Raw genomic sequence first — 23,008 nt, forward strand, 5'->3', positions numbered from 1 at the left:
ATTGTATATTGTGTGTGTATGTCCATGTGTGTTTGACAGCATGTGTGTGTTACTCTATAACAGGAAAATGACTCATGTAGAAACAAAAATTCATTATAATAGGCTATAAGTATATTTCAATGTATATAGTGTGTACCCCAAGCAGTCCTTCTTGAATTCACAAAGTTTTCAAAATACAAAAGTTTTTTAAACATTTACATCTTGTGAAAGTGTTTTTTCCATCTCTATTTATTACATTTCTTTGCTACACAGTCACCAAAACTCTCTGGAAAGTGATAATGGCCTTAAGTAAAACCACTGGCATGGATCACTGACTTATATTGGCATAAATTTTTTAAAAAGAAGCTAGCTGATTTTTAAGCCTTGGTTCATTTCAGAAAAGCAGTGAATAGCAATGCTGTTGTAGAGTTGTGCCATGAAACCTAGTTGTAAAGTTTTTTCTGCATTGAAAGTCCTGACTGGGAGCCAAGGTTTATCTTTAAACACTCATGCTTGAACATGTCCAGACGAAGTGTTTCTAATTGTAACTTGCCCTGCTTTACTTTTCATCCAAAAAGTAGATTTTCCGTGTAAAGGATAGAGTAAGCTGTGAACATTCAGACATAGGACTTAAAAATACATGTGACAACAGTATTTCAAGGCATCAAATGTTTATTTTCTGTGTAGTTGCTAAAATTACAGACTTTGGAATTAGTCACCTGAATTTGCTTAACTAGTCTGCAAATCGTTAGTTGCGAGACTCAGCTCTCTGTTCCCTTCTCTGTAGGATGGGAACACTAAAACCATCATAGCATTCTTATAAACCTTATGATGTATATTTATTATGGATTTTCAAAAAATAATGCATGGAGAGCACCTTGGACTGCAGCTAACTCTAGAAAGTATTCAGCAAATATCAATTGTTATATTATGTATTTTCTTAGTTTGCAATGCACTATTGACTATCCCAGACTCCTTGCATAAACTCATTGCATAGTTAACATATGACCTTGAAGGCAAATATTAGTATGGTTATTTTATAAATTAAGAGATGGAAGATCAGAGAAAAGACAAAGAAACAAGCTGGTAAGAGGCAATATGATGACTCAAGCTCAAGTCTCTTTCGCTCCATGTCCTTTATTCTATTCATGTGCTATTTCATATAGTATCAGTTACATGTGGCTATTTAAATTAAAGTTTGTGTGTGTGTGCTCAGTTGTGTCTGACTCTTTGCTAGTCCATGGACTGTAGCCCACCAGTCTCCTCTGTCCATAGAATTTTCCAGGCAAGAATACTGGAGTGAGTTGAGATTTCCTACTCTAGGAGATCTTCCCAACCCAGGCACCAGACCCGTGTCCTTTGTGCCTCCTGCATTGGCAGGCGGATACTTTACCACTGTGCCACCTAGGAAGCCCAAATCAAAGTTTAAGTCAGTTTAAATTAAATAAAGATAAAATCTCAGTCCCTCAGTTCCACTATCCATATGCCAGGTCTCAATATCCACATATTGTTAGCAGCTACAGTACTGGATGGTACAGATAGAAAATAGTCCCAGCATCTCAGAAAGTTCTGCTTGACAATGCTGCAGTCTGGACCTTACTATCTCTCCAGGCTGGTTTTCTCTCAATAGGACATGAGATTTTTCTTTTAAATATTATAACAAGGCTCATCAATAAATTACTTAACCCTTTGTAATAAAGACATCACACACTGCTGTAGATGACCATGTAGACCACAGCTAATCCATCTAGCAGTCTATACAGGAATAAAAATTTTGCTCTTAGCCAGATTATTACAGTGCCCAAGATCTGAGAACCCCTCAGCCATAGTTTAGATGATCTTTCTATCCAATAATAAGGACCCATAGTGATGGGATACCCTAAAGCCAATATGAAAATCTCATCTACCTCTAATACTCTATGGACTTACAGTTTTCATTTGGAGCTCAATAAGCTTAAAGTTGTTTTCAATATTTTTTAAGATTCTAGATGTAGTACACTTAGGTGTAAGGTTTGGAAAGAGGAGATAGTGATTTATCATTTTTGTCTTTAACACTGATATTTTGCCCAGGAAATTTTTCCCTTTATGGGAAGCCAAATGACTTTTCTATCTAGGTAGCCAATAAGCAGTACTTATGACATGTATCACCTTCTTTTCACAGACCTTTATGATGGGTATCAAATATTACAATCTGGAGACTGTAAATGCAAAGGGCAAATAGGAGTGGCAAAGCAAAAAACCATAAAATCCAATATTCAAAAGTCAAGCAGATCTCCTCTTTGAATAGAAGCTCTTTCATATAAATCCAACTCTTGTTAGAGAGCAGAGTGGTACAGCTCAAGCATGCTGGGCCCATAAAAACCAGCTCTGTTTGATTTTAGTAGAAATACCTGAGACATAAGGGAGAGACATGGGGAACTTCACGTGTTTAAAAGAATCACTGGCATCATAGAGGAACATTAATAAGGGATCAGAAGATCTGTTATCTCCACAGTATTTTGAATGTACTTCAACTATAAGTTCAGTCGCTCAGTCGTGTCCAACTCTTTGAGACCCTATGAATTGCAGCATGGCAGGCCTCCCTGTCCATCACCAACTCCCGGAGTTCACTCAGACTCACGTCTATTGAGTCAGTGATGCCATCCAGCCATCTCATCCTCTGTCGTCCCCTTCTCCTCCTGCCCCCAATCCCTCCCAGCATCAGAGTCTTCAAATATAGCATCCAACAAATTGTGTTATTTTGTTTGGTTTGTCACCTATGAGTCTGTCTAATCCATACTGTTGCAGGTGGCTTATCTTCACTATTTTACTGCTTTTATGTATTTTTTAATCAATTTTTATTATATTTGCTTTACAACATATTGTGTTTTAATGGTCAGCGTCCACGTCCAAGTCTTCCATAAGCCACAAGTTCCTAAAGACTTCCTGCCTATCACAATGTCTCTCAATATAGTACAATATTAGGCTTATTGAGGGCTTCCCCGGTGGCTAAGTCGGTAAAGAATCCGCCCGCAATGCAGGAGACCCAGGTTCAATCCCTGGGTCAGGAAGATCCCTTTGAGAAGGAAATGGCAACCTACTCTAGTATTCTTGCCATAAGAAATCCCATGGACAGAAGAGCTTGGGGTAGCAGAGTCAAATACAACTTAGCAGCTAAACCACTACCACCAAACACCACCATCAGGCTTATTGAGAAAACAAACCAACAAAAAATTATTGGGTAGCTAATCGAATCAAGAAAGACCAATAATGTGTTTTACACCCTCCACCACCAAAAAAATTATGATTATATTCCGAGTCATTCTAATCTCATTATTACCACTTTAGCCAGCCTGCTCTGGAAAAACAACATGGCCCATCTTTTCCTTCCCATGGACAGCTTTTGCTGACTCCCATGAACAAGTTGGCCACAGAGAAAGCTTCTTATCAGTTGAAATAAGAGAAAGGAAGGGCAGTTCCTACCATGGCAAACACCGCCCCCCTTTTCCCAACCCCCAGGGATAGGCATGGGCTGTTCTAACACGTCATTCTCATTTTCTATCTATTTGGAATTGAGTAATTTAACTTGGCTGTTAAAAATGCACAGTATTTCAAGGCTATTTCTAAGCAATGTCCAGACAGAGAAGCCCTAAGGACATATGTATCAAGAACATCCACAGGCTAAACATTCTCTTGACAAAGTGCTATGATGAATACCAGTCATGGGTCTTGCACAGTGGCAGGCAGAAAGCCTGAGTACACTGGCCTGGCTCCAAGGAATAAGAGCTGGTAATTTGGGTATTTCTAATATGATTGAACTTTAGTCTGTTCCATGATAGCTCAAAGGTCAGCTTCAATGAACTAGTTCCTTCTCTGAAGTTCTCATTGTATGTTAAAAACAGTGTTTTTAACACTGTTTCTCCCTTTTCATAATTCACAGAGTGTCAATACTGGGGCTCAGAGTTCCAGCTGCCTACTCTGGATTTTGAAGATGTTTTAAAAGATGATGAGCACGCATACAGGTGGCTCTCCAGCCTCAAGAAGGTCGGCATCGTGCGACTCACAGGAGCAGCTGACAAACGAGGAGAAGTTTTAAAACTCGGGAAAAGGATTGGTTTCCTTTATCTCACATTTTATGGGTGAGTTACCAAATAGTTGGTATTCTGCCATGACAGAGAGAGTTGGATATATTTCTCAGGCAGGGGACTCTTTTGATTGATGATATAAAAATGTCTACACTGTTTTGAACAGGAAGTAAAATGAGAATCTAAAAAGTGGGATTTCTCTGAGCATGACTGGAATGACATCAGACACCAAAGATAGGGTAGTTAAAGGGGGAGGATTCTTTTGCTAAGGCCACCACAACAGAATATCACAAATTGGGTGGCTTAAACAGCTGAAGTTTATTTCCTCCCAGTTCTGAAAGCTGAAGTCCAAGATCAAGGTCTTGGCAGCTATGGGCTTCCCAGGTGATGCAATGGTAAAAAGGCTACCTCCAGTGTAGGAGATGCAGGAGATCTGGGTTTGATCCTTGGGTTGGGAAGATCCCCTGGAGGAGGAAATGGCAACCCACTCCAGTATTCTTGCCTGGGAAATCCCATGGACAGAGGAGCCTGGTGGGCTACACTCCACAGGGTCACGAAGAGTCAGACACAACTGAGTGGCTGAGCACGCACGTGCACTGGCAGGTGTGGTTCTTGGTGAACGCTCTCCTCCTGACTTGCGGTTGGCCGCTTTCTCACTGTAGCTTCATATGGCCTTTCCTCTGGGTATCTGTTCTCTTGTTATCTCTTCCTTTATAAGAACATTAGTCCTATTGGACTAGGGCTCCACCTTTGAGATTTCATTTAACCTGGAGTTCCCTGTCAGTCCAGTGATTAGGACTCCATGCTCTCACTTTAGAGGGCCTGACTCAATCCCTGGTCAAAAAAAAATTATATATATATATATTTCTTTTCACCTTAATCACCTCCTTAAAGGCTCTTACTCCAAATATAGTCACATTGAAGGTTAGCATTTCATCATATGAATTTGAGGAGGACACTATTCAGTCCATAACACGTGAGCTAAAAGACTATTTCTACAACGTTTTAAAAATATTTAGCTTTACAAAAGTGAAAGTTGATTAAGTTTTACCTCACGAAAGTTGGTGCAAAATTAAGCTGGGCCCTGAGGACGTGAAACCAGCCAGCAGATGTGTTAGATAAAACTAAGGAGCAGAAAATTAAGTCTATACACTTTAGCAAGTAACAGGAAATATTATAATTGATTTTAACTTTGGAACAAAAGGCCGTTTGCATAAGAATTGCCTGGAAGGTAACATTAATTATGGATGATAAAACACTAACAACGGGAAACGCTTATCTGGAAATGGGGGCATTCATTAGGGTAAGCCTGTCATTTGAGATGAATACATTATTCCTGGGCTCAGAGTAGAGGGCACTAAAAGCGAAAAGGACCTTCAAAAGGCAAAGGTCACAGGCTGGTAGCACACAGGCAGTATTCAGACGTGTTTTGTTTGGCCCACATAACGTTGAAAGAAAATGAAGTTAGTCATCTCCCATCAAAAACTGGGAGAGTTTACATTAAATATGGGTCTGACTTTTCTTGAAAAATCAAATATAGCAACAACTGAGCTTAACCCCCTGCTTGCCAACAACCTGCAGGATATATATATATATATATATATATATATATATATATATATATATATATATATATATATACACACAAGGCTGAATCCTGAAGCGAGCACATTCTCACACTCCAGTTTTACACATTCTGTCCCCACTCCTGCCTCAGACCTGCAAGGCCCTGCCAGTCTTTGACTTTGCCCTAAGTCGGCTAATTGAGAGCAAGACCTCATCTGCAGGTAATCAGAAGTTCAAAAATCTCCAATCAGACTTCTCTGGTGGTACAGGGATGAGAATCTGCCTGCCAATGCAGGGGACACATTTTTTGATCCCTGGCCCGGGAAGATCCCACACACCATGGAGTAACTTAGCCCACGTGCCACAACTACTGAGCCTGCACTCTAGAACCCGGGAACTGAAACTGTGGAGCCATGTGCCTCATCTGCTGAAGTCTGTGTGTCCTAGGGCCTGTGCTCCACAACAGGAGAAGAAACTGCTGTGAGAAACTCACGCATCACAACAAAGAGTAGCCCCCGCTCACTGTAACTACAGAAAAACACGTGAACAGCAGTGAAAACCCAGAGCAGCCAAAAATAAAGCAAATGTAAAAGTTTAAAAAACATTCAGTCCCCCGTGATTTGAACATGTTTATTCATGTCAGAGGACTATCACGTTTAAGCTTGAATTACCTAGCCTCCATTCCCACCCCAGGAAGTTACTTTTACTATCAGCAAATTTGTTGTACAAAATTTTTATCTGCTCTACATCTGCAAGAATTGAAGCTGCCTTTAGAGATAACTAACCAGGCATTGGGAAAGACTCTGATGCTGGGAGGGATTTGGGGCAGGAGGAGAAGGGGAAGACAGAGGATGAGATGGCTGGATGGCATCACCGACTCGATGGACATGAGTTTGGGTGAACTCTGGGAGTTGGTGATGGACAGGGAGGCCTGGTGTGCTGCGATTCATGGGGTCACAAACAGTCGGACATGACTGAGTGACTGAACTGAACTGAACCAGGCCTGACCCTGCTTCGCTTCTGAGATCAGATGAGATCGGGTGCATTCAGATGGTAAAGAGTCTGCCTGCAGTGTGAAAGACCTAAGTTCTATCCCTGGGTTGGGAAGATCCCCTAGAGAAGGAAATATTCTTGCCTGGAATTGCACTCCAGTATTCTTACCTGGAAAATCCCATGGATGGCAGAGCCTGGCAGGCTACAGTCCATTGGGTCGCAAAGAGTCAGACACAACAGAGTGATTTCACTTTAGAGATAACAGCAGTTAAAACAGACAAAGGAGAAAGAGTCTTGAAATTATTAACAGCTTCGACTGTATTATTTGTTCTTTATTTTTCACAACTTTTTGAAATAGATGTTATCTCTGAGTTCCTTTTGGAAGCTGGGGCCCAGAGAATTAAACTATACCCCCAAGGTCCTACAGATAGTAAGTAAGGAGCCAAAGCTAGAATCTGGGTCTGTTCAAGCCCTGGGCTTCCTAATCTACCTCACTAGCAATAACAATACGAAGGAAGAACATGGAATAGATGCTTTCAGGCACTGGAGGTAAACAGACCACTTCAAAACCCATCTTTTCTATGTTGTTTTACTTCATTTTTACTGGCTGACACCAGACTTTTGCATTGATGCCAACACATTTCATAATTTCATTACTGTGGCCAAATTTGGGGGCTCTGTTACGCTTGTCTAACTCCCTCCGCCATCCATCACACTAAGGGTCAGATTCTTGGTCCTGATTTACGGCTTGGGTTTTGTTTTGTTTGTCAAAGTCTTAATAACTCAGCCACTGATCTCATATTGAGCAATTTACTGGAATAAATACTAAAGGTTTGTTGTCCAAACAAATCAGACTTCCTACTACTATTCCACTTCCTTTGTCCAGGATCTTTGCATCTGACCAAATTGTGTGTGTGCAAGGTCATGTCCAACTCCACGCGAGTCCCCTGTGGACTGTAGACTGCCAGGCTTCTCTGTCCATGGAATTCTCCAGGCAAGAATATTGGAGTGGGTTGCTGTGCCCTCCTCCAGGGGATATTCCCAACCTAGGGATCGAACCTGCATCTATTATATCCCCTGCATTGGCAGGCAGGTTTTTTACCAGTAGTGCCACCTGGGATGCCCTGACCAAATAGGTTGCCTACTAAATGTCACCTTCAGCAGATTTCTTCCCTAAGTCTCTCCAACTATACCATGCTCCAGGACATGCCTTTCTTTCTACTTTACTTCTTCTTCCACTAATGATAACCAAAATCTCTATTTTGGTTTTTTTTTTTTTTTTTGGTAATTTCTAATCCCCAACTTCAAGAACTTACAGAAAACAGTTTTGCTGTTGCTGCTATTGTTGTCGTAGCTTAGATTTTGTTTGCTTATTTGCTTTGGGAGGGGGGTTGTCAACAGAATGAGAAAACTAATGTTTTCCCCAAAGTTATTTGCCTTTTCTATATTGAAGTTAGGGTAACATGAGATTTTTAAAAAGAAGAGATATTTAGGACAATGTTTCTCAACCTAGGCTGCACAGTGGAATAGCCAATTTAAAAAAAAAAAAAAATCTGAGTCCCATCTCCAGAGGATTTTTTTTTTTTTAAACAAGACTTGATTTGGCCTGGGTAGCAGGAATTTTAAAACTCAGCAGGTGATACTCATTTGCATCAAAGGTCTTAAGCCTCTGGTTGAAAGGAAGGGTAGTTCAAGAGAAGGCAGGTCTCAGTTGATATAGAGCTTGGGTTCTTTACAACCTCTGAATTCTCACAATTATGTAACTAAACAGAGCTTGTCATGTTCCTCTTGGTACTGTGCTAATGCCTGGACATGACTTAACTTTATAACATAATCAGTAGCTGCCTCATACAGGGTCTCTCCCTTTCATATCTTTATTTCTCTACTGGCCTTACTCTTGTTTGAAAAATAACTGGTTGGTGAGCGAATGGAAAGAATGAATGAAGGCAATAAATAATGGAGACGAGGCACTGCCGAGAGTATGAGAGGGACAGAGAAAGGAAAACGGGGAAAGTTAAAGGGAAACTTTGCTTTCCGGGTAGATTTTTCAAGGAGCCTCGTTTCTACTCTTACTCACATGCCAAAAATAATAATAGCTTGCTACTTCACACTTGCTTGCCTTGGGAAACTAATACCCACCTAGTACTTTTCCTTTCAAATAGGGTTACTAGTTCAGAAAATTTGAATTGTATGGGTCTAAACTGAGAATTATAGTATCTGATTTGGGGTTCTGACTGTCATCTCTATTCTTATATGATTGGCTGGATAAATAAAAACAGTAGATTCCAGAACTTTGTGTAGTCTTAGTATATAGCAGAAAGGAATAAATATTTAATGAATAAATTCTCACTAGGTTTAAAAGGACTGTAAAGCAGTAGATGAATGCAATAATTATTAGAGGATTTCATAATTATAAAATCATGTTCACCTGAATCAAAATGGCACCAGCTTTGAGGGTAAAGCTTACATCATGTTCCACGTGTGTATTTTCTCAGATACTTGTCATTTTTTTTAACTGTGCATCACCTAGACAATATTTTTTCATGCAACCGTGTGAAATGTTCAGTAACCTTACTTCCTTAATGATGAAATCTTTCCTGGGAGAAACGAATAAGATTTGGTAAAGATATGTCAGTTTTGTCAGATATATATACAAGTGGAACAGTATGTAAAAAGATAACATTTTCAGGAGGATTTAAACCTTTGACTTGGGGCAACATAGTTTTTACAAAGTTAAGGTCAGAAACCTCATCCCATGTCCCTGACCCCCACCCCAAAGGAATAAAAATAGCTTTCTGGATCTTTTCTGTATTGAAGAAATTACATGAATTTTATGATATAATTTAACCCAATGGGAAATAGTCATGGTAAATTACATTCCACTGCCACTGTCAAGTTAGAATAAAGCATTCAAGGAAGCATCCCATAGAGTAAATCTGAAAATAAGTATAATCAATGAATGTCTTGGTTGGTGGTATTGTCCTACACATCCATGAGGCAATTGAATATTTTGCCACGTGCAAAACACCACACCAGCATTTTGTTCTGAGCCAGATTTGGGTTTCTACTTATGCAAAATTATCTTTGATGATTCTTGTATGTGGTGCTGGTGGTTTAGTCTCTCAGTCGTGCCCGACTCTTGCAATCTCACGGACTGACTGTAGCCTTGCCAGCCTCCTCTGTCCATGGGATCCCCAGGCAAGAATACTGGAGTGGGTTGACATTTCCTCCAGTTCTTGTATGTGGATGAATGTAAATAGTTGAGTTGACTTCATCTAGATAATGCAGAACAATAAGTGAAAGTCGCTCAGTCGTGTCTGACTCTTTGTGACCCCATGGCCTATAGAGTCCATAAAATTCTCCAGGCCAGAGTACCGGAGTGGTAGCCTTTCCCTTCTCCAGGGGATCTTCCCAACCCAGGGACTGAACCCAGGTCTCCCACATTGCAGGCGAATTCTTTACCAGCTGTGCCACAAGGGAAGCGCATAGAACAATACATATCCCATAAAACCAAGGAACTATCAAGGAGTCCTCGACTTTTGGCATTACAAATGAGGGAACAAGACAGGCAATATATGCCAACAGTAGTTAAAAGGTAGCACAGAACTAACGGATGGTGCTCTCCTGGTCTTCTGAAAGCATGGTAATGATGGGGTGATATTCAGCTATTAATACACCAACTGGAGAGAAGGAAGCCAGGGCTCCTCAAAGTTGCACAGGCTACCAGTGTATAAATAAGTATGATATTAATACATACGTATTTAATTACAACTGTATAATTCCGTACAGCTCCTTCTCCCCACCACAAGCTAACTCAACATATATGCAAACCATTTTATCCACCAAAGAAGCTGGCAAGGGAACAGCTACAGCCATAGTTCTTTTCTCACTTTGCTAGGATTGCTTTCTCCCCTTCATGCTTCACCTTCTTTCTGGCATGCACCTCCCTCACTTTTCTATCTCCCTGTCTTAATCCTGTCTACAAACAACCTGTTCCAAGTCCTCCTCCATTTGGGGCTCCTTTTCGGTCTTCCGTGCCCTTCTTGCTTGGCCTGCTCATCTTTCTCTTCCTCTATTATAACCACCACTCACACTGCATCTCCCCTTCCTCTAGCAGCCTCTGCGACTCCAGGGGAGAGAACCCTTTTCCCAGCCTCAGCTCTACCAGCCCCTCACTCTCGATCCGGGGCATTAGAAGAAAACAAAATACTAATAAGTACTTTACTCCACTTGCTAGGAGCCAATTTTGCATTCTGAATGGCTTCTCCAGAAAATAAAGTTGAAAAGTCTCCTCTCTCCCATATATTCATAGCATCTAGTTAGGCATTTTTCTGTTTCCTGTAAGAGATTCCATTTTTATGGATAATGCATATAGTGTGGAAAAAAGTGAACTATTCTATTGTAAGATATCACTACTGTTTGTTGGACTGTGGTAATATTTGCTGGTCATTGTCTTTTAAAACTGTAAAATATATGACAGCACTGAGAAGTTCAGATGGTCTTCCCTAAAAAGGCAAAAACATAACCTGAGAGTTCCTTCTCTAATTAGTTGGACAACTAATGTGTGTGTGTGTGACAGAGATGGAATAGGGGAGGAGGATTCAACATCGTATTTTTTAAAGTGTTTACTATTAGCCTCATGTATTAACTAGTTATCTTGCTGTTACTACTAACCAGGACAACCTTTGACAATAAGTTTATCTCATTGCCATTGCTACTGTCATATTGTACTTCTTGCAAGTAGGAATGGTGGCCTTTCTTTAGAACTAGCTTGGTGCCTCACACACATTTATCTCTCAGGAAATGTTAATGAAAGGGAATATAAGCTATGATGTTAAGGAATTCCATTTTATTGAGACACCAAAAATTCTTTTTAGCCTTATCGACATTTATCACTCCTCAGTTAGAAAATTAGCCTCATGAACAACTCACTAGAAAGTCAAGCAGAAGAGAACACAAATTTCAACCTTAGCTAGCAAGATTCCTTTCTAGATCAGAGCCCAAAAGTTCAGTTCTTTCTTCTTTCCAAGAATGTTTTATTTTCTAGCACAAACAAGATGCAATAACACATGCAACAAGGATTAGACTAATAAGAATAATAATACATTTTTCTGGAACAGTAACATCAGGAGTAAAATAAAGATGGTAAGAAAGAAATTTAAAAAAAAAAGAAATTGATGGATTATGGTGGTAGCCAAATTTTATCTTGTGGAGACAAGCATGAAAGTGATATAAATATTGAATAAAACTTATAAGGTCACAAACTGTAGTGGAAAAATATGAATATTTTGAAACACTTCATCTCAAAAAGTTCAGGAAAGAATTAAGGACTAAACACCCCAGACCATCTGCATTGCTTTACTGCCCCGAGAGCTGCCCACAGGACCAATAAGGAAACAGAGCTGAATCATGGCTTCACCACTGCCTATTTGTAGGTGAGAAGTTGGTCTAAACTTCTCATGTAATTTCCCAGAGTTCTATCATTCTCTTCTAGTGAGGACTTGTTTCTCTTTTCTAAGGGAGTGTTTTAATACCTATCAGGCTCTTTGAGGCCTTTGGATGAAAAGTTGCTAGAAAAAATATAAAATGCTACTATTACTGCTGATATTTGCATCTGCATGAGTGTGTTGCATGCAGGCTTCATCAGATGAATCAAAAAATATCAAACAGCAAATGTTTCTGTTGGGCTGTTTGTCAAATACACCAGCCAGGCCAGTTAAGAATTAGCAATACTGAAACGGCCTCTGGGGAAAACAAGTATATCTCCCATCCAGCATCCACTGGATTTCTGCTACCATTTCTGTAAGCCAGCCCAGCAGCATTTCACACATTAACTTGTTTTAGAGATTGAGGATGTATGAGTGAAAATATGATTATTCTTTGGCATTTGGCCCCTTAGAAATTACTCCTACCATTAGTACTCCCTCCAAATCTGACTTTGAAACAGCTACTTGCTTGATGTACATGTTACTAGAAAACATTTCTAAAGTGTGGGGCCTGAGCAGGGAAAGGAAAAACAAGTTTACCCATTCTGCTGAAGTTTCTAGCCAAGCAATTGCTTCAGAAAACCACACAGCCCTTCTTGAATAAAAACGGCTTCTGAGTTAGAAAAGACCAACCTAGAAGCAATTCAGACTTGAGAAGAAAACAAAGAAAACTTGTCTGAGTTCTGAATTGAGTTGTAACTTCATCTTACTTTGTGAAAAATTTGCACTGAGATTTCTTAGTGAGTTGTTTTAAATTTAGCACAGTATTTGAGGATGGGAGGGAGGGTATTTAAAATGTGTACTCTTCTGAGTATTAGGGTTTCCTAAGCAGGATAGTATGCTAAGTTGTTTCAGCCATTGTGAATCCCAGTTTACGTTATCAGCCAAAGGCCAGTCCCTGGAGTTCCTTCTGTAATATTAGGTTTTGCAGTATGCCAACAAAACCACTTGAGTATGAGGTCATCTCATGAATGAAAGGAAAAATAATTTCTCTGTCTCATGCTCCTTTAGAAATCACTTGAGGAAATTTATAAGCTACCCTAATAAAGCAGTTGCTTCTCCACAAGCCCTCTGATCCCCGTTACCTCCTTGGTAATACCCTATGATGTCAAGAACGGCGGCTGCTGTTACTGGGATGTGAGAAAATAATTTTCCATTAAGCACTTTTTATGTGCTAAATATTGAACTCCATGCTTTATATCATAATCTTGAATCTTGACAATTCTGATAAGTATCATTATCCCCATTTTAAAGGTAAAGAAACTGAAGCAGAACAATCAGTTGCTAACTCAGGTTTACTTGACTCAGCAGTCTGCAATCTTGCCTGTACACCGTGTTGCTATGGGTGGTTTGTTGTTATTAACATTTTCTCATAGTTCCTAGTGCCATAATAATCATTGACTATCAAATGTGGCTTCTACTCATATTGCAGAGGCAGGAAAGTAATTTGACAGGCCTGTGTGGAAAGTCCTCAAACTAAACCATAATGACAGCATCAGAATATTCATTCCTTCCCTTCTTCTCTATTAAGCTCAAATTATAGCCAACTGTTTATGCAAAGGGAAAATGACAATTGACAAAGAATCAGATAACTTGTTACAAGAAAAGATGTTGTTTATATTTTAATCTTTCATATTATTAATTAAACTATCATCCAGTTCTTGCTCTGGTGAAATAAATTAAGCAGTTTTCCATCCCCCCAACACCCCAAAAAAACATGAAATATGCTTAATGTGGAATTCTCATAGATTTTTTTTTTTTGCAATGGATTGCATTCTAGGTTTTTCATAATGAAGGCCTTTTGAACTTTGAAGCAAGTTGCTGTAAATGTTTATGTTTTTAAAGGTAGTTGTCGTCTTCCTATCATTTATGTGTGTTCAGTCCTCAGTCATGTCCGATTCTTCATGACCCCATGGACTGCAGCCTGCCAGGCTCCTCTGTCCATGGGCTTTTTTTCAGGCAAGAATACGGGAGTGGGTTGCCATTTCCTCCTCCAGAGGATCTTCCCGACCCAGGAATCAAACCCTCATCTCATTCATTGGCAGGCAGATTCTTTACCAGTAAGCCACCTGGGAAGCCCATCTTCAACTTGATTGTTGAGAGTATTATTAATCTTTAAAAATAGATTATAAAAAAATACTTCTCATGGTAGAATATAATATGGATAGAGAAAAATCACATAAAACAAATGTATAGTTTAAGGAATTACTAAGGCTGCTGCCGCTGCTGCTGCTAAGTCGCTTCAGTCGTGTCCGACTCTGTGCAACCCCATAGACGGCAGCCCGCCAGGCTCCCCCATCCCTGGGATTCTCCAGGCGAGAATACTGGAGTGGGTTGCCATTTCCTTCTCCAATGCATGAAAGTAAAAAGTGAAAGTGAAGTCGCTCAGTCATGTCCGACTCTTAGCGACCCCATGGACTGCAGCCTACCAGGCTCCTCTGTCCATGGGATTTTCCAGGCAAGAATACTGGAGTGGGGTGCCATTGCCTTCTCCGCTTAAATACCCTCCAGGTCGAGACAGCCACTCTACAACCCACCCACAAGTCCTAACCAATCACAAACCTTCCTTTTCTCCCCCCATGTAATAGCTCCCTTGAATTTTAAGGTATTCACTACCATATTCACTCACATATTTTTCTGGTTTAAAGTATGATCACCCCAGTGTGACTCTCTTATCACTAAAGTTTGGTTTCCCAACTTTTTAGTTTTCTGATACTTTTTTCCTTACCTAACAATTGATTCCTTTTGTAAATATAAGTTTGTTCATCAGCACCAGTGCTACATCAATGTATTTCTATTCACTTTAGTTGCCTGAAACCCATTCTCTTGTAAATTTCTCTGGAAGAACTCATGGGAACAATATTCTCTGAATTCTTGCATGTTGAAAGCAGCTTAAGAACTTTATACTTGAAAATCAGCTTGGCTAAATATAAAATTCTTGGCTTATAGCATCTCTAATATGTCAATATGATTTTATCAGTAATTTCTTTTCCTTATAAGTAATTTGTTATTTCTACCTAGATCCCCTCAGAAGATTTTTTTTTTTCAAGATTACTGATTTTACAGACTATGTCTTGGTGTGGGTCGCTCTGAGGCAACTTTTTCAGTGTTTGACGATCTTTCAATGCAAAGTGTCAAATATAACTTTTTTAATTTTAAGAATTTTTTAAATTGTAGTTTTTAGAACTTGCTGTTTTGGGTTTCTTCTTTTGAGGACATCTATTATGTATATATTAAATCTTCTTTGTCTATCCTCTTAATTTGTTACTTTCTCTCCAGTACTTCTTATCTCTTCCCTCTTTTTGACATTTAAATTCTTCTCCTCTAGCTATCTAAAGGCATTATTTGTTGTGCTTATTTGATCTTGCATTTCTTCTAATTTAACCTTCCTTTTTAAAATTTTTTTAAATTTTTTTTTCTTTTCTGTGTATATCACCCCATTTTTAGTTTCTAATTCTTATGTAAGTTATTCTTTCATGTAGTGTATCAGAGTTTTCTGGATTCATTAGAAGTAACTATATATAGAAAACAAATTTAGAAATAGGGATAATTATAATATTTTATGCTCATTGTTTGGGGTCGTATCCTTCTGGTGCATATTGTCTGTGGGTGTGCTATTTTGATTTATTCTTGCCCTTTAAAAAATAAATATGAAACTAAAACTTAATCATTTCTATGTTGCTCATTTTTATAAAAAATTTGTTTTCTTAACTGTTAAAAGGGTATATGATTCAGAAACATTTTGTAATTTATGGTTTTATGTCAGATATCACAGTGATGTCTGATAATATTCTTTTTCTCCTTCTCCCAGTCCTTCTCCTTTGCTTTCATCCAGATCTTTTTCCTTTGTCCCTGTAATATTTAGTTTAGGATCTTTTTCTAGGAAGGGAGCTTTATCATTGAAGAGAGTTTGGTAAGTTTTTAGAGTTTATGGGGCCCACACTATTCCAACTCCTTACCATAGACCTCTTGTATTCAACCATACTGAAATGTGAAAAACCTCTGCCAGATTTAATTGTCATTCTCAAATTGCCCCACTGCACTTGCCAGCGAATATGTTTGTGATTTGGGAATTTTCCAGATCCATCAGATATCTAGAACCTTCTTTCTGCTTCCTCCTACACAATTGCTGATACCATGTATTATGGCTTTGGAGGGTCCATCTCTATACCCTAATAGAATGAGATTTTTTTTTTTGTAAGACTTTGCAGGGCTATAAGAGAATCAGAAATGTGAAGGGAAGCCAAGAACAGCCATGGAGCAAATCCTCTTGGTCCAGCCCATTTGACATCCTCTCTCTCATCCTCTGATAGATCGTATTCTCTCCCTCCACTGGGCCTTCTCATAAGCTATTTTTTTCTGGCTGTGATGACCCTTATCAGTTCAGTTCAGTTCAGTTGCTCAGTCATGTCCGACTCTGCAACCCCATAGACTGCAGCACGCCAGGCCTCCCTGTCCACCACCAACTCTCAGAGTTTACTCAAACTCATCTCCATTGAGTCAGTGATGCATCCAACCATCTCATCCTCTGTCATCCCCTTCTCCTCTTGCCTTCAGTCTTTCCCAGCATCAGGGTCTTTTCAAATGAGTCAGCTCTTCACATCAGGTGGCCAAAGTATTGGAGTTTCAGCTTCAACATCAGTCCTTCCCATGAACATTCAGGACTGATTTACTTTAGGATGGACTGGTTGGATCTCCTTGCAGTCCAAGGGACTCTCAAGAGTCTTCTCCAACACCACAGTTCAAAAGCATCAATTCTTTGGTGCTCAGATTTCTTTAGAGTCCAACTCTCACATCCATACATGACTACTGGAAAAACCATAGCCTTGATGAGATGGGCTTTTGTTGGCAAAGTAATGTCTCTGCTTTTTACTATGCTGTCTAGGTTGGTCATAACTTTCCTTCCAAGGAGTATACATCTTTCAATTTCATGGCTGCAATCACCATCTGCAGTGATTTTGGAGCTCCAAAAAATAAAGTCTAACACTGTTTCCACTGTTTATCCATCTATTTGCTATGAAGTAGTGGGGCTGGATGCCATGATCTTTGTTTTTTGAATGTTGAGCTTTAAGCCAACTTTTTCACTCTCCTCTTTCACTTTCATCAAGAGGCTCTTTAGTTCCTCTTCACTTTCTGCCATAAAGGTGGTATCATCTGCATATCTGAGGTTATTGATATTTCTCCTGGCAGTGTTGATTCCAGCTTGTGCTTCTTCCAGCTCAGCATTTCTCATGATGTACTCTGCATATAAGTTAAATAAGCAGGGTGACAATATACAGCCTTGACATACTCCTTTTCCTATTTGGAACCAGTCTGTTGTTCCATGTCCAGTTCGAAATGTTGCTCCCTGACCTGCATACAGGTTTCTCAAGAGGCGGGTCAGGTGGTCTGGTATGCTCATCTCTTTCTTATTTTCCACAGTTTATTGTGATCCACACAGTCAAAGGCTTTGGCATAGCCAATAAAGCAGAAATAGATGTTTTCCTGGAACTCTCTTGCTTTTTTGATGATCCAGTGGATGTTGGCAATTTGATCTCTGGTTCCTCTGCCTTTTCTAAAACCAGCTTGAACATCAGGGAGTTCACGGTTCACATATTGCTGAAGCCTGGCTTGGAGAAATTTGAGCATTACTTTACTAGCGTATGAGATGAGTGCAATTGTGCGGTAGTTTGAGCATTCCTTTGCATTGCCTTTCTTTGGGATTGGAATGAAAACTGACCTTTTCCAGTCCTGTGGCCACTGATGAGTTTTCCAGATTTGCTGGCATATTGAGTGCAGCACTTTCACAGCATCATCTTTCAGGATTTGAAATAGCTCAACTGGAATTCCATCACCTCCACTAGCTTTGTTCATAGATGACCCTTATGCTTCTAGGTAAATCCTACCCAATCTTCATGTCTCTACTTGATGGTCATTTCTTTACTTTCATAACATCTTGTAAGTTAACTTTGGAAGATAAATCACACTAACTTGTCTTCCCCATAGACTATCAGTTTCATGAGGTGCAAGTACCATGTCTATTCAATTCTACATCCTCAGTTCCTGGCCACTAGTATGTGCCTAATAAATAGTACTGGAAACATAAGTAACTAGAGGTCTAAAGAGTGACTGCATCCAGGAAGTCACATGTGGAAATTTCACAAATATAGTTAGAAATAATAGGCAGTAGGATATTCCTTTGGATGGTTAACTATACAACATTTTAGTTTATTTTAGTTAGAAGAGCATTTTCCATGTTAAAATTTAAAAGCAAAAATAATACATGACCATTATATTTTTGACTCAATGGGATATATAATGATGTTTCAAAAAGGGCATTCTTTCGTAACCTGACCAGAAGAACTTGCAGTATCAGAGGTTGTGGCTGCTAGGGACAATAAATCTAGGTGGCAGGTTTAGAACATCCTTTCATATAAGTACTACTTCAAAAAAGAAAAAGATTACAAATGAATTCAGCTAGATTTTCCAAGTATGAGCCACTAACCAAAAGAGTATAAATTCATCACCAAGAGTATAAAGAAAAAAAAATCTATCAAAAGCAAAATGTCAGCATTCCATACACATTGAAGGATTCAAATTCATCACAAAACACTATTAATATTATTAAATACCACAGTATCTATGAATGGTCATTTAAATTAGGGTAACTCTAGTAAATTAGCACTCAAACCAATTCCATGAAATACTGTCTTAAAATCATGATTTTAGTGTACAAAAGCTTTTAACAAACTCTTGAATAGATGAAAAATATAAGGGAAAGTTCTAATTATTAATAAGTGTTTAGATGACATGAACAACTCAGTGAAAATACATAGGTTTATTTAATGTAGCCTTTGGCAAAAACTTACCCAGTGGCTCAGATGGTAAAGTGTCTGTCTACAATGCGGGAGACCTGGGTTCCATCCCTGGTTCGGGAAGATCCCCTGGAGAAGGAAATGGCAATCCACTCTAGTACTACTGCCTGGAAAATCCCATGGACAGAGGAGCTTGGTAGGCTACAGTCCATGGGGTCGCAAAGAGTCAGACAAGACTGAGTGACTTCACTTTCACTTTGGCAAAAACAGTATTATTCGTTCAGTGACAATTACCTGCCCCAGGGCAATGCCAAGCAAGTCTGTACCACTGGAGCTAGATGCTACACTGAGCCTGCTTCCCCAGCTTTAGAACAGTCTGGTCCTCCACTTCTGTTACATCATACCTTCTGGTAATCTCCTTTAGTTGTTGCCTTGCTTAGATCCAAAGAATATGTCACTAATGAGAGGTGCATTTGTAAGTACACCCTAATCTCACTAAGGCCCGCGAGTGGGCTTTTAAAAAATGCTTTTTACATAGGCCAATGGATCATGTTTGCATTTATTTCTGCTGTGTTTTATTGGAGATTTGGATTTGAAAAGGATAAGTGAAAGCTTAGAGTCATAGACAATCAGCAGCAGCCTTCCTGGCATGATTCATTTCTATAAGGAGGTTGAAAGGTAGATCAAATGACATTTCTAAGATTTTTCCAGACTTATGCTATAACTATTAAGAGAATGTTTTATGCTTGGAACTGGCAAACTCCTTTCCTGGGATTTATCATTATGTGTGAGTGTAGACTTTTAGGCTATGCATCCCATACCGTGCCTAAGACACTTAAGGGCTAAAAAATGTTTATTATCCCCTGCCAGTTAGCTCAGAGGGCTGGAGAAGTGCTCTGAAGAGGCCAAGTCACAAGCCTCATCTCTGTGGAAGCCAGTTAGTGTCAAAGAAAAGATCTGTTCCCTGGCTGAAGTTCACACCTTGAATCTCAGCCAGCTCTGGCCACAGAAAAACTCGGTTCCTCTACCCTTGATCATAGGAGCAATCAAGAAAGAGAAGTGGAGAAAATCTGAATAAAGTCATTTCCTCCTGTCAGTGTCAACAGCATCATCTTCTTAGATGACCTTATGTCTTCTCAAACTTGACACAATTACTTTTTTTGTATCCTTAAATCCCTTACTACATGTTGGTTATTCTTGGAGTGCTCATGTTGACAATAGCCTGAATCTGTATTATATATAGGCCATGGAATGACATAAACTTCATAGAGAACATGTATTTCTTGGCTATAGTCATGACGATATGATGGATTGCCTGACTCATACTTGAAATGAGCAGCAGCAGGCTATATATACCCTTTTCTCCTTTCACTAGGTCTCTTTCCAGTTCATGGCCACATGTAGATGGCTCTTTAATCTTTAATGAAAGATACACCAGGCTTTCCGCCCTAAATTTAAATGAGAAGAAAAAAAAAAAAAAGACCAAAATAGCTAATTTCATCCTCAATCTCAGAGAATGGGGAAGAAGCCCAACCTTTTCATTTCACATTTCTTTGCCTCAAATACCTCTCTCAGAAATTCACATTCTCCTTCCTTTATTTAATTCAGGCCTCTGTGAAAAATTTCAGCTCTTTCTAGAGTACTTCCCAAAGCATCATTTCTACCATGACGTTCTTCTGGCCCCATTCTTTGTCTCCTTAACTTGCTTTATTTTCTTTATAGCACTTATCTCTACCTGATATTAGATTTGGTAATTACTTGTTTGTCCTTTTTGTTCCCAACTATATTTCTAATGCTAAAACAATACCTGGAATCGAAAAGATTTGCTCAATAAATAGTTATTGAAAATGATTTGATGACTATAAACATAATGGCTTCCCTGGAAGCTCGGCTGGTAAAGAACCCACCTGCAATGCAGGAGACCTGGGTTCAGTCCCTGGGTTGGGAATATCCCCTGGAAAAGGGAACAGTTACTCACTCCAGTATTCTGGCCTGGAGAATTCCATGGACAGTATAGTCCATGGGGTAGCAAAGAGTCGGACAAGATTAATCAACTTCACTCACTCACTCATGAACATAATATAATAGGTGGACATTGTAACAACAATAAAATGGCATGTGTATATAGTGACCAACTTTGGTTTATTTTGAGACACAGCTTCCTTCAAATTACCCATTGTTTCCATCTTCCAAGGAAAAGTTGCTCAACATCATTAGCCATAAGGATATTACAAAGCAAAACCATGAGCTACCACTTCACACCCTAAGATAGTTATAATAATTTAACAAAAAAAAAAAAAACAGAAAACAAGTACAGTGAGGATGTGGAGACACTGGAACCATCACGCATTGCTGGTGACAATGTAAAATGGTTCAGCTGCTGTGGAAAACAATTTGGTGGTAGAACTGTACAAAAAAGATCTTCACCACCCAGATAATCACAATAGTGTGATCACTCACCTAGAGCCAGACATCCTGGAATGTGAAGTCAAGTGGGCCTTAGAAACCATCACCACAAACAAAGCTAGAGGAGATGATGGAATTCCAGTTGAGCTATTTCAAATCCTGAAAGATGATGCTGTGAAAGTGCTGCACTCAATATGCCAGCAAATTTGGAAAACTCAACAGTGGCCACAGAACTGGAAAAGGTCAGTTTTCATTTCAATCCAAAAGAAAGGCAATGCCAAAGAATGCTCAAACTACTGCACAATTGCACTCATATTACATGCCAGTAAAGCAATGCTTAAAATTCTCCAAGACAGGCTTCAGAAGTAAATAAACCATTAACTTGCAGATGTTCAAGCTGGTTTTAGAAAAGGCAGAGGAACCACAGATTAAATTGCCAACATCTGATGGATCATGGAAAAAGCAAGAAAGTTCCAGGAAAATATCTATTTCTGCTTTATTGACTATGCCAAAGCCTTTGACTGTGTGGATCACAATAAACTGTGGAAAATTCTGAAAGAGATGAGCATACCAGACCATCTGACCTGCCTCTTGAGAAACCTGTATGCAGGTCAGGAAGCAACAGTTAGAACTGGACATGGAACAACAGGCTGATTCCAAATAGGAAAAGGAGTATGTCAAGGCTGTGTATTGTCACCCTGCTGATTTAATTTATATGCAGAGTACATCATGAGAAACGTCAGGTGTAGGAAGCACAAGCTGGAATCAAGATTGCCAGGAAATATATCAATAACCTCAGATATGCAGATGACACTACCCTTATGGCAGAGTGAAGAGGAACTAAAAAGCCTCTTGATGAGAGTGAAAGAAGAGAGTGAAAAAGTTGGCTTAAAGCTCAATATTCAGAAAACTAAGATCATGGCATCTGGTCCCATCACTTCATGGAAAATAGGTGGGGAAACATTGGAAAATAGTGTTAGACTTTATTTTTGGGCTCCAAAATCACTGCAGATGGTGATTGCAGCCATGAAATTGAAAGACGTTTACTCCTTGGAAGGAAAGTTATGACCAACCTAGATAGCATAGTAAAAAGCAGAGACATTACTTTGCCAACAAAAGCCCATCTCATCAAGGCTATGGTTTTTCCAGTGGTCATGTATGGATGTGAGAGTTGGACTGTAAAGAAAGCTGAGCGCCGAAAAATTGATGCTTTTGAACTGTGGTGTTGGAGAAGACTCTTGAGAGTCCCTTGGACTGCAAGGAGATCCAACCAGTCCATCCTAAAGTAAATCAGTCCTGAATGTTCATGGGAAGGACTGATGTTGAAGCTGAAACCAATGCTTTGGCCACCTGATGCGAAGAGTTGACTCATTTGAAAAGACCCTGATTCTGAGAAGGATTGGGGACAGGAGGAGAAGGGGATGACAGAGGATGAGATGGCTGGATGGCATCACCAACTCGATGGACATGAGTTTGGGTAAATTCCGGGAGCTGGTGATGGAAAGGGAGGCCTGGCGCGCTGTGGTTCATGGGGTGGCAAAGGGTTGAACATGACTGAGCGACTGAACTGAACTAAACAGAAACTTAAAGATAGAAGTATGATATAACCCCATAATTCTACTCCTTCATATCACCCCTCCACAAATTGAGAATAGTTATTCAAATAAACACATGTACATGAAAATCCACATATTCATACCAGGACTATTCACAGTAACCA

At 39.4% G+C, this 23,008-nt stretch overlaps 1 protein-coding gene across 1 annotated transcript in view; it reads left to right on the forward strand.

The window, feature by feature from the left end:
* BBOX1 (gamma-butyrobetaine hydroxylase 1) overlaps positions 1 to 23,008 on the forward strand; it is a 64,560-nt gene that overhangs the window by 20,484 nt on the left and 21,068 nt on the right. Inside the window, exon 3 of the mRNA XM_068988840.1 lies at positions 3,899 to 4,097. Coding sequence (XP_068844941.1) covers positions 3,899 to 4,097 — 199 coding nt within the window. The remainder of the gene's footprint in view (positions 1 to 3,898; positions 4,098 to 23,008) is intronic.

This window comes from Capricornis sumatraensis, chromosome 16 (genome assembly GCF_032405125.1).
Source record: "Capricornis sumatraensis isolate serow.1 chromosome 16, serow.2, whole genome shotgun sequence".
Lineage (NCBI taxonomy): Eukaryota > Metazoa > Chordata > Mammalia > Artiodactyla > Bovidae > Capricornis > Capricornis sumatraensis.